The sequence below is a fragment of the Sinohyriopsis cumingii genome, chromosome 3, assembly GCF_028554795.1.
Source record: "Sinohyriopsis cumingii isolate HCF-2022 chromosome 3, ASM2855479v2, whole genome shotgun sequence".
NCBI classification, from domain to species: Eukaryota; Metazoa; Mollusca; class Bivalvia; order Unionida; family Unionidae; genus Sinohyriopsis; species Sinohyriopsis cumingii.
Window position 1 is genome coordinate 110917327 of NC_142963.1, and position 14277 is coordinate 110931603.

The following is a 14277-nucleotide window of genomic DNA, read 5'->3' on the forward strand; positions in this document are numbered from 1 at the left end:
CCATTTATAAAAGACTTATCATAGCTCATGATGTCTAAATATATACCATTTATGAAAGACTTATCATGGCTTATGATGTTTAAATATATACCATTTATGAAAGACTTATGGCTTATGACGTCTAAATCTATACCATTTATGAAAGATACAGGTCAAAAGAACTCAAAACTCTGAATAAACATTATGTAACAAATGCATCCTGTAATGCAGATTTATTTTTCTGTGTTTACAAGGATGTGGGAAAGAAAGAACAACTTTCCATCTCGTACAAATACAAAAAGATTTTATTAGAATTAAATGTCAACATTTGGTATAAAATAAAATACATCAACCAGATACATCTTTCTACAATAACTAGGATTGCTATGGTTCAACAGGGAAATTCCCTATAAATACTGTATTACAAAATTATACATGATAACGACATACATTGCACAAGGAACTATATTGCATACTACTTTCAAGCTAAATACAGGCAATTTGTTGGCATGACACTTATTAGGGATAGACAAGAAGGAAAGTTCGCTGGGTACTCAGTCAGGTCGGTTTTTACCAAGTCGGGTTTCTCCACCCATTTTCTCACCCTCCATTTTTGTCAACCATAAACATTTTTTCAACAATTATTTTATTACTGCCAGGGAGTGGGGAGACCTGGAAAATAGTCTCCAGAAACTTTTGTAAACATTTATTATCATGTACAAAGCAATTTTTTTCACTAAAGTGATTCTGACAACAAAATCTTGACCTCTGAAAAAGTCATAAAAGTATAACAAAAATTAAAAAAAGAACATCATTTTCTATGATATCAAAGCTGAGGTAGTATAATGAATTGACACAAAAGAAAATCATTTTTTTTCTTCTATTTTGTTTCTCATCTGAAGACAGATTATAAGTCACAGGATTTCTCTAACCTTGGAGTAACAGCCTTTATGGCCACTATTAAAAGTATATTTCATGCATCAGTAGTTGCCCCAATTAGCCACTGTAGCTGAGGCATTACAAGCAATATAGTCTACTCATCTAATTTCTATATTCATTCACATGTACAAATGTAAAGTTTGCCACTGAATCAACATATTTATTCTTACTTCCAACTGCACTGGTCAAAAAAGGGCTGTGTAGAGTGTGGAAAAATCTATGTGGTCATAAGCAAAACAAAGCTACCTAACCTATGTTGGTAAAGCTTAAAATGTAGGTCATAATGATCTTTGGTTGAATTGGTATAGTACTGAAAGGCAACCAACTATAAATCACAATCAAACATAAGCATCACCCAATAAACAAACTTCAAACACAAAACATATATGTCATGACAGCATGAAAAATAGGTTGGAGAGACCTCTTTTTGCAATAAAGGCATAGTACTTATCAGATGCACCCATATGATAAGTTTCATTATTCTTGGAAGGACAGTATGCAAAGCATGCAAATTCTCGAGTGGTTATTAGCTAAACAAAAACCTAAGTCAGTAAAATAAGGGTCACAATGAGTTTCTTCCATTGTAAAGCTGTGATACTAACAGGGATGCATATCATCAACAATTTCTCCATTCTAGCATGAACAGTGTTTGAAAAAAGAAAATCAGCCATAAAACTTAACCCAAGTAAGTGAAGCATAACATGAGCCATAATGACCTACTTTTCTGCATCAAGATGCATCTTCTCACTAAATTTCATGATTCTAGATAGGATAGTATCTACATGGGCATGGTCATGTGAACTGTAGGTCACAGTAACTTTATAAATTTATAATAGTGTGTTACCAACTGAGATATATAAAATCATTTAGTTTAATATTCCAACAAAAACAACTGAAACACACAATTAAACCAAAGTCATGGAAGTGTGAAATATGGGTTACTGTGACCAACTGAGAGTATGGTATACATCAATATGCATCTTACACACTGTCAAGGTTCCATGCATAACAATATGCATGTAGGATGTGGGTAGTGAAATTGCTCTCCTCCACTGTGTGGTAGTGAGCTAAAAAATATGAAAAGAAATCATGATAAAATCTGATCTCTGTGTATGTGTGTGTGTGATTTGGATTTTTAACATAGCTTTAACAATTTTTCAGTCATATCACTATGATGTCTGAAGCGTGACAGTTTATAGTGATGTCTAGCACTGGGGCATCATGCTGCAGACATACAGCATCATGTTCCACTGTCACATTATCCTGAAACCAGGCTGACCAGTCCTAAAACTAACCTCTTAATGTGGAGTGTCTAGCGAGGCAGCTGCTATTAACACTTTTATAAGTCTTTGGTATGACTCAGCTAGGGTTCAAACCTTCAACCTCCAGCATTCAAGAAGGACACTCTCTAACCACTAAGCCATTAGAGCGGTCAAAATCTGATTTGTAAAAATCAGTTAGGGATTAAATTACACATATTAAAATGGCTTAAATGTTTAATAGTAGAAATGACAGCTTGTGAATTCTTCTGGCAACAAACTTTTTTATATAATAATGCTGAGAAATTTAATGTCTGCCATATGGATTTCAAGACAGCTGCCAATTTGTGAAAAATGTTGATCATTTATATTCTGATAATGTCTTCATGTAACAAGTAAAAAAACCACACTGAACATTGGCCATTATTGCTCACTAGTCAAGTGCTTCATGCTTCCACCAACAAAACAGATTAGGTTCCATATATACTCACTTATAAGTCAAGTCAAATTGCAGTTTGTTAGAAGTAATCAGTAGAACAAACATATACCTTGGTCTACAGGCACATTATGCCAAGGCAGAATCGGATCTTTGTTTTTTACAGTTTGACTTGACATTTGAGTATATTCAGTACATGCTGCCACGCCTGGGTGATCCTATTTGCATGCTCTGCGAACTTTCAAGCATCAACAAGAATCTTCACTTTATATTGTCATCACTGGTGTAACAATAAATACCATTGCAACTTTAATGCAAATAAAAATATCAACAGAGAAAACACAGGAAAGTAAAAATCAAGCAAGCAAAGAAATCCATGTTTTGTTCGCTGGTTGCTGGTTGTTTAGAGTAACAACTGCCAGTCAAATAAGTTTCTTATTATAGACTGCCACTGATTTACACACTAAATATTTAACCAGATCTTCCAAAAGACGAAAGAAGTACTGCTTTTCACTGGAGATGCTTAACATACAACTTAAATATTCACAACAAATATCAACCATTATGAATAAGAAAAAGACTATCATAATTAAACTTTATATATATAAAAATGTCACAAAGTTTCAACAGCAAAAATCTATACCAGTTCCCACAGGATGAGGTTAGACAAAACACTATATGGCCATCAAAGTGAAAACAAGGAAAGATGAACATTCTGGCAGAGTAAGTTCTAAGTAACTTGTCTGCATGCATGGCATTAATATAAAGTGCAAGGTACAGAAAGACGGTTTTACCTGTGATTGTATATTTACCTAGTTTACAGTTTATATGCTGTGAAAATTCTTCAATGCAAAATGCACAATGCGCATCTAATTGTGAGGCTTCATATGGAAACACCAATGGAGGAATATGTAGTTGATAACTCATATGTGGCAGCAGAAGATTACAAGTCAAATGTAAGGACTTCGCTTATATCACTAATTGCTTTGCCACCTTATGTCTCAAGGCTATCCCTAATGTGGTGACAAAAACTGAAGCTGCAGAATGTTTAAAACTCGATTTGTGGAGGAGAAAATGGAACTTATTAACATAAGGAATCAAAGGTAGTCTTCAGAAGTCAGCTGAAAATACTGATGTGTTGTTACACCAGCCTCTTTCAAGTCCAAACTAAAAATTATCTTTAGGAGAGTTGATACCATGCATTTCCAGGCAGTACACAGGCTGCCAGGTGGTCCCAAATCACTAGTAGTCAAACCTGGTATTATAGTTTGATCCTTGTACCTGCTAAACTATGTCTTTTTCTATGAAGGAATTTTGAGGCCAAAGGTGGTTTCAGTGTAATACCTTATCTCCCAAAGAACTGGTTGAAACAAGAGGTGAATTGCTTCATGAAAGCCCACAGATGAACAAGTCAAGAAGACCAGACCAGTTTACTTCAAGAAAACATCATTCCTTGCACTGGTCACCAAACAGTGAGAGTTCTGTACTATTATTGTGAACTGAACAACTAGTATGCTTTGAAACACAGAAAGAAATTACAGGTAAATATGATAATTTTTGGTGTAATTGACTTTAAACTATTTAATTTCCTTCTCTGATCATTTGTTTCAGTAGCAAAACAATTTTCAAAAACTATTTTCATCAAATGGAATTTTAGAATATATTGTTATAATAGAACACGTATGGGTTATATACAGCAATTTCACAAATATATTTTGCAAAGAGAGTGTTTTTATATATGACATAGTTAACTCCTTTAGTCAGTCCAAGTTAGTATATGTAAATTTTTAAAAAGAAATTGATATCCCAATATTTTCTTTACACTTTGAGTCTCCCTGTTAACAACCTCAATACTGTTTATTGAGTTATGTCAAATGCATGAGTCTCCCTGTCAATAACCTCAATACTGTTTATTGAGTTATGCCAAATGCATGAGTCTCCCTGTCAATAACCTCAATACTGTTTATTGAGTTATGCCAAATGCATGGTCTCCCTATCAATAACCTCAGTGCTGTTTATTGAGTTATGCCAAAAGCATGAGCAGAAGAACAATCCTGAAAATCCATGCATATAAAATTGTTTTTAAATACTGCCCATCTCCGCTTAGCAGAAATATAATGAACACATACAATCCTCAAAAGCTGAAAAAGCAGGAAAAAGGAACTCATTACAATCCTTGATTACAATCCTTGGCAGATGAAACTATGGCAATGGTATCTGAAATGCTTATTTCACTGCGAAGGTAAATCTTTTGATCAACACAACACCAGTCCCTAAATGAGCTCAATAAAATGAATGAATTTTAAATATCTACAGGAAATGCTTTGATATCTTCTATCATCATATAACTGGGACTCAAGGAGGGGTCAAAATATTTGTTGTTAAAAAGAAGAAATAAAAAACGCTGTCTTTCAAATATTACATACTGGTACCCGAACTTCAAGCAACACCTTTCTACACTTTACAGTGAATCATTATGCATGCCTTTTCTGCATCAACTGTGCTAATTCTAAACCACTCGTTGTATTGTGTGCTAAATTAGACTTTCTAGAGAGAAAATGGTTCACATAAACCACTACCAGACTGTCTCTTGCACTGCTACATTTGTAGCATATAAGCAAGCATAGCACACAGCTGGGTAGCAATTTACCGGTTAACACAGATATATCTCAACTTTCTGCTTTTGGGGTTAAAACATAAATGATACTGCAATTACAATTATTGACAAACACATTTCAGTCATGTTTTAGTGTTATTATCAACTGAAATAACAGTAAATATATTCAACTAAATGGTTGGTCAAAACTAGCACCAGAATCTAATGTCCAACAGCATAGGAAAAATTTTCAGAACCTCTGATATTGCATGAAGAAAACACTTACTGAGAAATATCGATATATTCAAACAAGGCAGTTAAAGTGTACATGGATAAGTGTTGAGTTTTGTAAAGTTCACCATTAGTCACAACTCTATAAAATTTTACCAGAAAATTCACATCATATATACAGTCTGAGCTCATTTCTGTGATAGGTCTATAACTCCAAATTAGGCTTCATCTATGAAAGTAGATTCATAGACACCTAAGGAGAGACAATTTATGTCTGGCAGGTACTAAATTTATGCAAGTAAACTAAAGAATAACCTAAATTTACTCTTGCTTTGATATATCTTTTGAAGCCTTTCTTTTAATGTAAGCATGGTAGTAAAAATTAGAGAAGAGATATGTCATTGATATTCCATAAAAGAGTCCATATATACAAAATCCATGGTACAGATATCCATATATAACATGGATAAAGTCTATAAAAAACTGTAGTATTTGGAATTCTGTAAGACGCTGTTTCCATTGAGGAGGATTTTCAGGAAAGAGGGCAGTCAAGCCATAGTAACAGTATAACACAATATGAACCAAAGAATTCAATCCCAAATATGGTGCAATAGCTGGCCAAGGGTAGAAATGAATGGCAAGATCACTGAGAAGGAGCATGCTTCCATGATGGTAAATATGTAAGAATGTGATCTGCCTCTGTTTGTGCCTTACAATCATAAATACTGTATCCAGCAGCTCCAGGATCTTGGTAATGTAATACATCCAAAAGTACAGCTTAAGGTGCTCTGACGGACCCTTCATGAAGAGAGAACCACTTTGATACAGTCCATAAGAGAAACCTAGGAAGCAATACAGGCTCAGAAGACTGCAGCCAAAGTTGTGGACAACCAGTATCTGAAGTAAAATCAAAGTTGAGAACAACTTATCTGGGTTCATAGATTTACCTCTAATTTAAACTAACTGGAGAAGTTATGTTATGTATTTAAAAAAAAGCTATTAAATATAGAATATTAACTGGAATAAGAAAATTTCAAAACAATGTAGCCATAAGAACAGTGATTGACCTCCTTCCTCCTAATGACCAATAGTTCCTGTTACACTGGCCTTTAAAATTTTAACTGCCAGATCAGTTGAGTATTAATTTTCACAAACAGTACTATCAATTTAGGCAAATGCAGTCTGCTGAAAAATGGCTTATGGGGGACTTGATCAACAATGCAAAAAACTAAATTGTTAGCTCCAATTTCATAGAAATTGTATATCTTGATCTCAAATAAATAAAAGGCTACCTCTACCTAAGCACGGTCGATTAAATTTCTTTTTAAAAAATAAGCAACTTTGATTGCTCAGAAAAAAAATCACAATTTGAACTCCAGTGACCTGGAGCTTTGACCTTTTGACCCCAAGTGTGTTTAAACATGGCCACAGAGAAATGAAAAATCACAGGACCAAAACTCCAGTGCATTGATTGTTTGACCTCAAAAACAGAAAGCTGGATTTACCAACAGACAATATATTCTGTTGCTTGTTTGGAAGCCTAAGGAAAAATGGGTACAGGAATCCAAGTGGTTGTAGACAAATGAAGAATTATATAGCAGAAAGTCTAGCAACTTAAACTGTGACTTTCTTCATCCAAATCATTTATATGGGTGCTGCCTCTATCCAAGTGCAGGAATCTTGACTAATCATGTGGAAACCTACAACACAATTTCCCTCATTTTACTCATTTTATCATCACATCAAGAAGGTACAAACTCTTTTTAAGTGCAGTTTATGTATGTTTAGTGAGAACTGGGAGAAAGAAACTTGATTGATTTTGTGAAAATCAGAGTCACACTTTGGATTCTAGTTGGCCTGAGCTTTGTCCTTTTGACTGAAAAGTCAATGAACTTTTTCCTTTACTCAAGAGTAGACCACCAATGAATGTGCAGAACCCTTCCCCTAGAACAATGCAGCCAACTCCAATTTTTTCATGCATAGAAATTCAATGCATCCATTGACAAAAGGATGGACAGACTAACATACAGACATCAGTTATCACTGCTATCACTATATGTACCCTAACAGTGCTTCAATCTCCCTGGATAGAATGTACATGTACAAATATTATGGAATGATGACAATTCAGAAATCTGCAAATACATGAATGCTACAATTCAGATCCCTATCTGTGTTTGCTATCTTGATATTCTGGTTAAAACTTGAATACAGAATGTACTGAGTAACAATATGACTAACATTAAACATATGTATGCAATCATCATACTAAGATTAGAAAAGATACCATGATCTTAATGCCTGTCTATTGCCTCACCATATATACTTACTTATAATTCGATTCAAACCACAAGCAACAAAGATCCTGATCTGCTTCAGCACCTGTAGACCAAGGCCTATGTTGTTTGTTCTATTGACTACCCCCCAAAAAAACTGTACAGACCTAGATCTGCCAGTGCATTATGCGATGGCAGATCTGGGTCTGTGCAGTTTGCAGTTGGACTTGTCTTATAAGCAAGTGTACATACGATTTAGTATACAACCTCTTTCTTCAAATGGAAGTGATCACCTGACTGTAGACTCAGTAAAGAACCTGAATATTACAAAGCTTAGAGCACAGAATTTCAGTTTTCATATGACACTCCCCATCAATATCACAGGACCTCTAATTTGTGCAGAAAATGGTAGCTAAAAAGACTGAGAAATGGTCTGCAATAGATTGCTGATCAATCTGACAACTACACACACATTGGCCAATCATACAATAGATTGCTGATCAATCTGACAACTACACACACATGGGCCAATCATACAACAGATTGCTGATCAATCTGACAACTACACACACATGGGCCAATCATACAACGGAACTGGATACTTTAACCTTATTTACTAAACAAACACAATCCTTTGCAAAATGGACAACAGTAAATTTCGGACACAACTCAAGACTATGTAGAGATCAATCATGGGCAATGTTCATAAAACAACCCACATTAAAAATTCAATATAATTATTATGCAGACAAGTGGGTTTTAATTTTCTGGATTGTTAAACACCTACTGGTCGTAGCTGCAGAGGGGAAGTAACTCTCTTCCATACTAAGGCCAAGGGTATCAGCATAAGATAGATACAGAAAAGAGAGAAACTCTCCAGCATCATTAAATTGTGTAAACCCTGCTGTAGGTATCTCACTGTTGTGGTATCCATGATTGCCAATTATCTGAAAATGGACAAAAAGTTCATAATTACAATATATATATGATTCTGTTCTCTTGGGCATGATTCATCTGTGTGTCAGTACCATTATGCTACTTTAAATAAACATCCTATCACCTAATTCAAAGCCCTATTACTTTATAACACCTGTTCTTACCTTTTTGGGGAGTATTTAATTTTTAATTAAGCTAATCCAGAATAATTACTCACTCTTAACTATTATCTTATGTACCTGGATTGCCCGACTGCTGGTGTGACCTTTTATGCAGGTTTCATCTATGTACTGACACAGTCGCATTATTGGCCAGCGATGATGGAGTATACTGGAAGTGTGTCTAATGTATATTTCAGTGACTTCCACTATCAGTTGAAACAGTTACCCATTTTTTTTTTAATTTAAGCAAATTCTTGTGAAAAATGGACACACCTGTGTCAAGAAAACAAAATTATCCAGAGTCTCATAAATGCCATATAGAAAGTACAGTGTACTGCCCTATTAATTTTCTAAGTAATAAAAGGAGTGATTTTTACTTCCACATACAAGTATTTTGAAAAGAGATCAATAAAAAGTGTCGTATTATTCCTTCATTTATATCTGAAACACATCTTGAACAATAAACTATGCCCAAGCTAGTGCTGTGTCTACAACAGGTAAAGAACTCACTTTTAGTTTTGAATAATATTTTAGCTCTCTAACACTGATTCAGTGAAGAACTTAAACAATTACAAACACAATGAGATATTGCTCTTAATGGAAAGGAATATGTACTGACTTAGTTAATCAGTCATGGTTATACCAAAACACATCAATGTGTTGTTATGGAAACTTAATTTATATTGTGTAATTGACCTTTGTCCATAATCAAGGTTAGGAGTTTGCACCTATGTGACTAATGTATTTTTTAAAAACTTGTTTACTTGGATCTGCGTTCAGAACATCAGTTTTTCCCTTGGAAATTCCTGATCTACTTGATGTTTAAGATCTTATTTATTAAAATTTAAGTAAAACACCTGACCTTCTTTACAACTTTGAATGTTCTAGAAATGAACCTCCGACCCTTATCTTGGTCCTCTTATTGTGTCTTAGGTTTTATGTTAAGGTTGTTTACATTAGAATTATTCATTTCTATCTTAATATCTCTAGTGGAATCAGTTTTTAGTTGTGTTCAGTTTAAATCTGAGATGATTAATTTTTTTAATATTGTTCATAGGAATTACTAAGTGTTCATTGACTTTAGGACTAAATTACTATTTTGGTAGTTAGTATGACCAAAGGGATTTTTGGTGTGGGAAAAAGTAAAATATAAAAGCTGAATGAGCAGGAAATAACAGAACTGCAGTACCAATATCAGGTTTCTAACTAATAAAAGTTGGGTGTGAGAATTTGGGGAAAACAGAGTATCTGGGATGGATGTGGGTGAAGCAATGCTGGATCTGGGTGACTGGGTCAGCAGCATGACAAATCTGGGTGACTGGGTCAGCAGCATGACAAATCTGGGTAACTGGGTCATATGTAATGCTGTTTCAGCACCATTTAGTTATGATATGATCTGAGGGGAAGGTAGATGTCATTCACAAGTAATGGTTAGCCAATCATATTAGGTAAGTGTGTATTAGGTATGTGGGCAAAGGGTGTGGGATTATGTTGTTGTTGTTGTTGTTGTGGGGTTTAACGCCATTTTTCAGCACATGATAGGCTATGCATGGTGGCCAGTATTAATGGTGGAGGAAGATCCCGGGAAAACCCTGAGAAGAACCACCAACCCATAAGAAGCTACTGGCAAGCTTTCTCACATACCCACATTGGCTGAGTCCTAGACTCAAACCCACGCAGACAGAGGTGAGATGGCAGTGATCCGTAATGGAAAGCACTTTAGACCACTCGGCTACTCGGGACCCCTGTGGGATTATGACGTGTATATAGATAGCTATAAGATATAGTGAGGGCAGAAATAAAAAAGGACAGCAGAGAAAAGATGTAGTTGGATATAAGAAACAGAGTTATACAAGATGGTGAGTTAAGAGAATAGATACCTAAGAGACATAATGAAGTGATAGGTAGATATTCTGATTGGACAAATATAGTGAGAAACAATGTAGAAAAACAGGGTAGAATCTGGAGAGGTGGACATAACTTAGTGTGCATATTGGATACAAACAGTAGATGGCAATATGACTTACTTTTTTAATTAGTATACCACCAGTCCCTGCATCACCCTCAAAAGTCAACAGAAAGACCCATCAGATCAGACAGACCACACTTAATGGATCGGAATTGGTATGACTAAAAGATTTTCATTTAAATGTCACAATGAAAATATGTGGGGAAGTGAAGGAACAAATGATACCATTGATTTAAATTTGAAAGTCAAATCAATCCGAAATTAAATTATGTATAATATGTACGCTGAATCAATGATATACCAAGAAATGTAAACAAAATTCATTAGAAAGAAACAGGGCTTGTAGAGTTTCCCTTTAATGAAACATTTATGTAACGAGTGGTATATTACTAATACAGCATATATAATATACATATATTTTATTTATATCACATACAAATACACATATTTGCCCTTCGAACGGAGTTAAGATTGACTACAGGCAACTGTGTATTGACCAAGTGAATGAACTCAATCCCTGCTGAGTGTGTCCACTACAAAATGTAGTTCTGTACCGTTTGTGGCTTTTTACAATCACCTTTGCATATTGATAAGTTGATTGTTTTCTTTTTTGAGTTTCTATTTTTATTCACATTGATTAAATCAATATAAGACACACTTATAATTTAAACATGATGGTTTTAATGAAGAAAGTAGAGTACTAAAAACACTGAATGCAACCATTCATGTGTCAGGCATGGAAAGGATTTGGATTTGGATTATTATTTTTACATGTCACTTTGACAATTTTTCAGTCATATCGCAACGATGTCTGCAGTGTGACAGTTTATAGTGATGTCTAGTACTGAGGCATCATGCTGCAGACATGTAGCATGATGTCCCACCCAGTCACATTATCCTGACACCAGGCTGACCAGTCCTAACACTAACCTCTTAATGCTGAGCACCAAGCGAGGCAACATTTGTACCGTTTTTTTAAGTCTTTGGTATGACTCTGCCGGGGTTCGAACCCATGACCTCCCACATCCGAGGTGGATGTTCTAACCATTAGGCCATCAGAGCAGTTCAGGCACTTAAAGAAGTGTGGCATAGAAACTAAGCGAAATGATGAACCAACGAGTGGTAATTAAAATATTTGATATATTTACAGCTGATCGAAGTCATTATTCTGCTTTAATTAACATTACTAACGATCATAAAATTCTCGCTTTCTCTTCCTTTGGTCAGTTTGACTTAACTTTTACCGTCATTCATATATCCTCTATGCTCATCGTTACATTGATTTTTGCCTGCATCTTGCTATGAAGGTCGAGAGAGAGAGTGGGGTGGGTGGTCAGTATTTGGACATTTTCATATTTTAATAATAATAATTATCAATTTCTAGACCATTATAACAGTTTTCAGAAACAACAACAACAACAATAAACATTAAATACAGTGTCAAGGTTTTCATCCAGCCCAAATTTGTTTTCTCTCTCACTCCAGATTTCTGCGTATTTTGTCCCTTATGCATGAGAGGGAAGGTGTGAATGAAAAGCAGAAAGGATTGGGATGAAATTTTGTACCATATAAAGTTCATTTAGAAAATGGGGATTAATACCTTTTATCATTATTTTCATATGTCAATAATGGGCAGATCACAACTTGAAATACCATTAGTATTGAAATATCAAATTGCTTTATACCAACACTTTAAAAACCATGTTTTTTTTAATGTATGTACTGTATATATCTGACAATCGTATACTCATTATTCCCACTATGAAAACAAAGTCATATGGACAGCGTTCTTTTGCATACCAGTGCCCAGCAACGTGGAATGAATTGCCCACTGAACTAAGACACGAAGACACAGTGATCACATTCAAGAGGGCTCTCAAAACTCACTTATTTCGACTGCAAGAACAAACTTAAAGACTGAATAATATTTCCTACCTTAAATATTCTCAGCATGTTTTTTTAATGTTTTCTAATTTCATGGTGTTTGTTTTTGTAATCATAGCTTTATGTTTTTTATCTTACAGGTGTTGTCTAATGTTGTAAAGCGCTTAGATCTTTTAAAGATTAAGCGCTATACAAAGTCCTCATTATATATATATATATATATATATATATATATATATATATATATATATATATATATATATATATACGATTTACAGCAAACTGATTGGCCAGGCACTTTTAAATTTTTAACCCATGCCCATCTGCACTATTTTTCTGTACATATACTGAATGAATGGGATCTTATTTATAATACAAGATCACTCTGACTTCTTAAGTAAGATTTTAAGTATGAACCAAATACAGGACCTTTTTTCAAATAAATATCTTTACGAATACTTCAAGTAAAATACACTTTAAATGAATAAATAAACATTGCCTGCTTACATATGTTGATGTGAAGACATGACTGTACTGTGCATAATAGACCAGTGTGTGTATGTATTAATGATATGAAATCTGTATACTGTTCCAATATGGCAATTTAAAATATATTCTGTAGAATATTTTGAATAAAATAAAAGATAAATGAGAAAACAAAATCATCTGGACAAAAGGCAGGATCTAACCTACAACCTTCACATTATTATCGCAACGCTCTAAAAAAATGTACTATACAATCACTTGACAAATGTGGCATTAGATAATTTATAAAAGCCAGTATAGTCTGTTTACGGAGTTTATGTAGACACTCTCATTTAAGAATTGTTGAGAATCACTGATCTGTATTACTGTTCAACAGTGGATGAAATTCAAAATATGACTAAATAGAAGAATGTTATGAGCTTATTTAACTATTTATAATGCTGAATTTGATTATAAGGATTGACTGTTTACTTTTTAAAATCCAACTATGTATGAACCAAAAAATGCTGTGTACTTGTTCTGGTTCCGTTCCGGTTTCGCTTCGCTTCGTTCGGATTATGCAGTCTACCATTAATGATCAATAACCTCGGCCTGAACCTCCACTCTGTAAACGCCAACTTTTTTGTACATGTACGAGGATTTTTTATTTTGCAGTCAAATCATAATGCGATTACAAAAGATTGCAATTACTATACCGGTAATTAACAACGGAACAATTAAGAGATGGCACAATCAAGTCGGCCTGTCCCACCCTCATGAAATACACTCACATTTCAGTACATAAATGTTTAACTTCAAAAGGCAAATTATCAATGGGTTGCAATACATTTATATTCCTATTATAGAAAAGGAGCGAACAAGATCTTAGCTTCACTGTACCGAAGGGTACTACCTTAAGTAACAACCAAAAGCGCGTCTGTCCACTTCCGTAAATTAGTGAAAGATTAAGATTCTTTTACGAAACGCAACTATATACACGAATTAAAACAGTTTTTAATTTCTAATTCCAACATATTTTATAGAACTCTTTAATATTGAATATTTTCCTAATATATTTACGCGACCGAACAGATCACAATATTTGATATTTATAAAATCTAAAATGAGGCAAAGCATTTTCGTTTT

The 14277-nt window shown here is 34.4% G+C and overlaps 1 protein-coding gene across 3 annotated transcripts; it reads right to left on the minus strand.

Annotated features, from left to right (window-relative positions):
• Positions 1-266: 266 nt before the first annotated feature.
• Positions 267-14111, minus strand: LOC149803573 (very long chain fatty acid elongase 5-like). 3 transcript variants are annotated; one of them, XR_016420226.1, is made up of 4 exons: positions 14045-14111; positions 8504-8663; positions 4513-6337; positions 267-4459 (listed from the first exon to the last, which is right to left on the minus strand). XR_016420226.1 is itself a non-coding variant. In XM_089953313.1 (3 exons), exons 2-3 carry the CDS (start codon positions 8648-8650, stop codon positions 5762-5764), a joined length of 723 nt encoding a protein of 240 aa, XP_089809439.1. In that variant the 5' UTR covers positions 8651-8663; positions 14045-14111; the 3' UTR covers positions 267-5761. The 3 variants fall into 3 exon arrangements, 2 of the variants coding, with proteins under 2 accessions (XP_089809439.1, XP_089809440.1); XM_089953313.1 differs by having other exon boundaries at positions 267-6337; XM_089953314.1 differs by having other exon boundaries at positions 267-6337; positions 13667-14074.
• Positions 14112-14277: the final 166 nt, after the last annotated feature.

What these genes read in the sequence shown, in the direction of transcription:
- LOC149803573 (XM_089953313.1), bottom strand. Translation starts at nt 8,650, where the DNA reads ATGGATACCACAACAGTGAGATACCTACAGCAGGGTTTACACAATTTA. An exon ending in CCCCTCTGCAGCTACGACCA is followed by an intron (nt 6,338 to 8,503) that starts GTAGGTGTTTAA and finishes ATTTTACTTCAG; the next exon opens with ATACTGGTTGTCCACAACTT.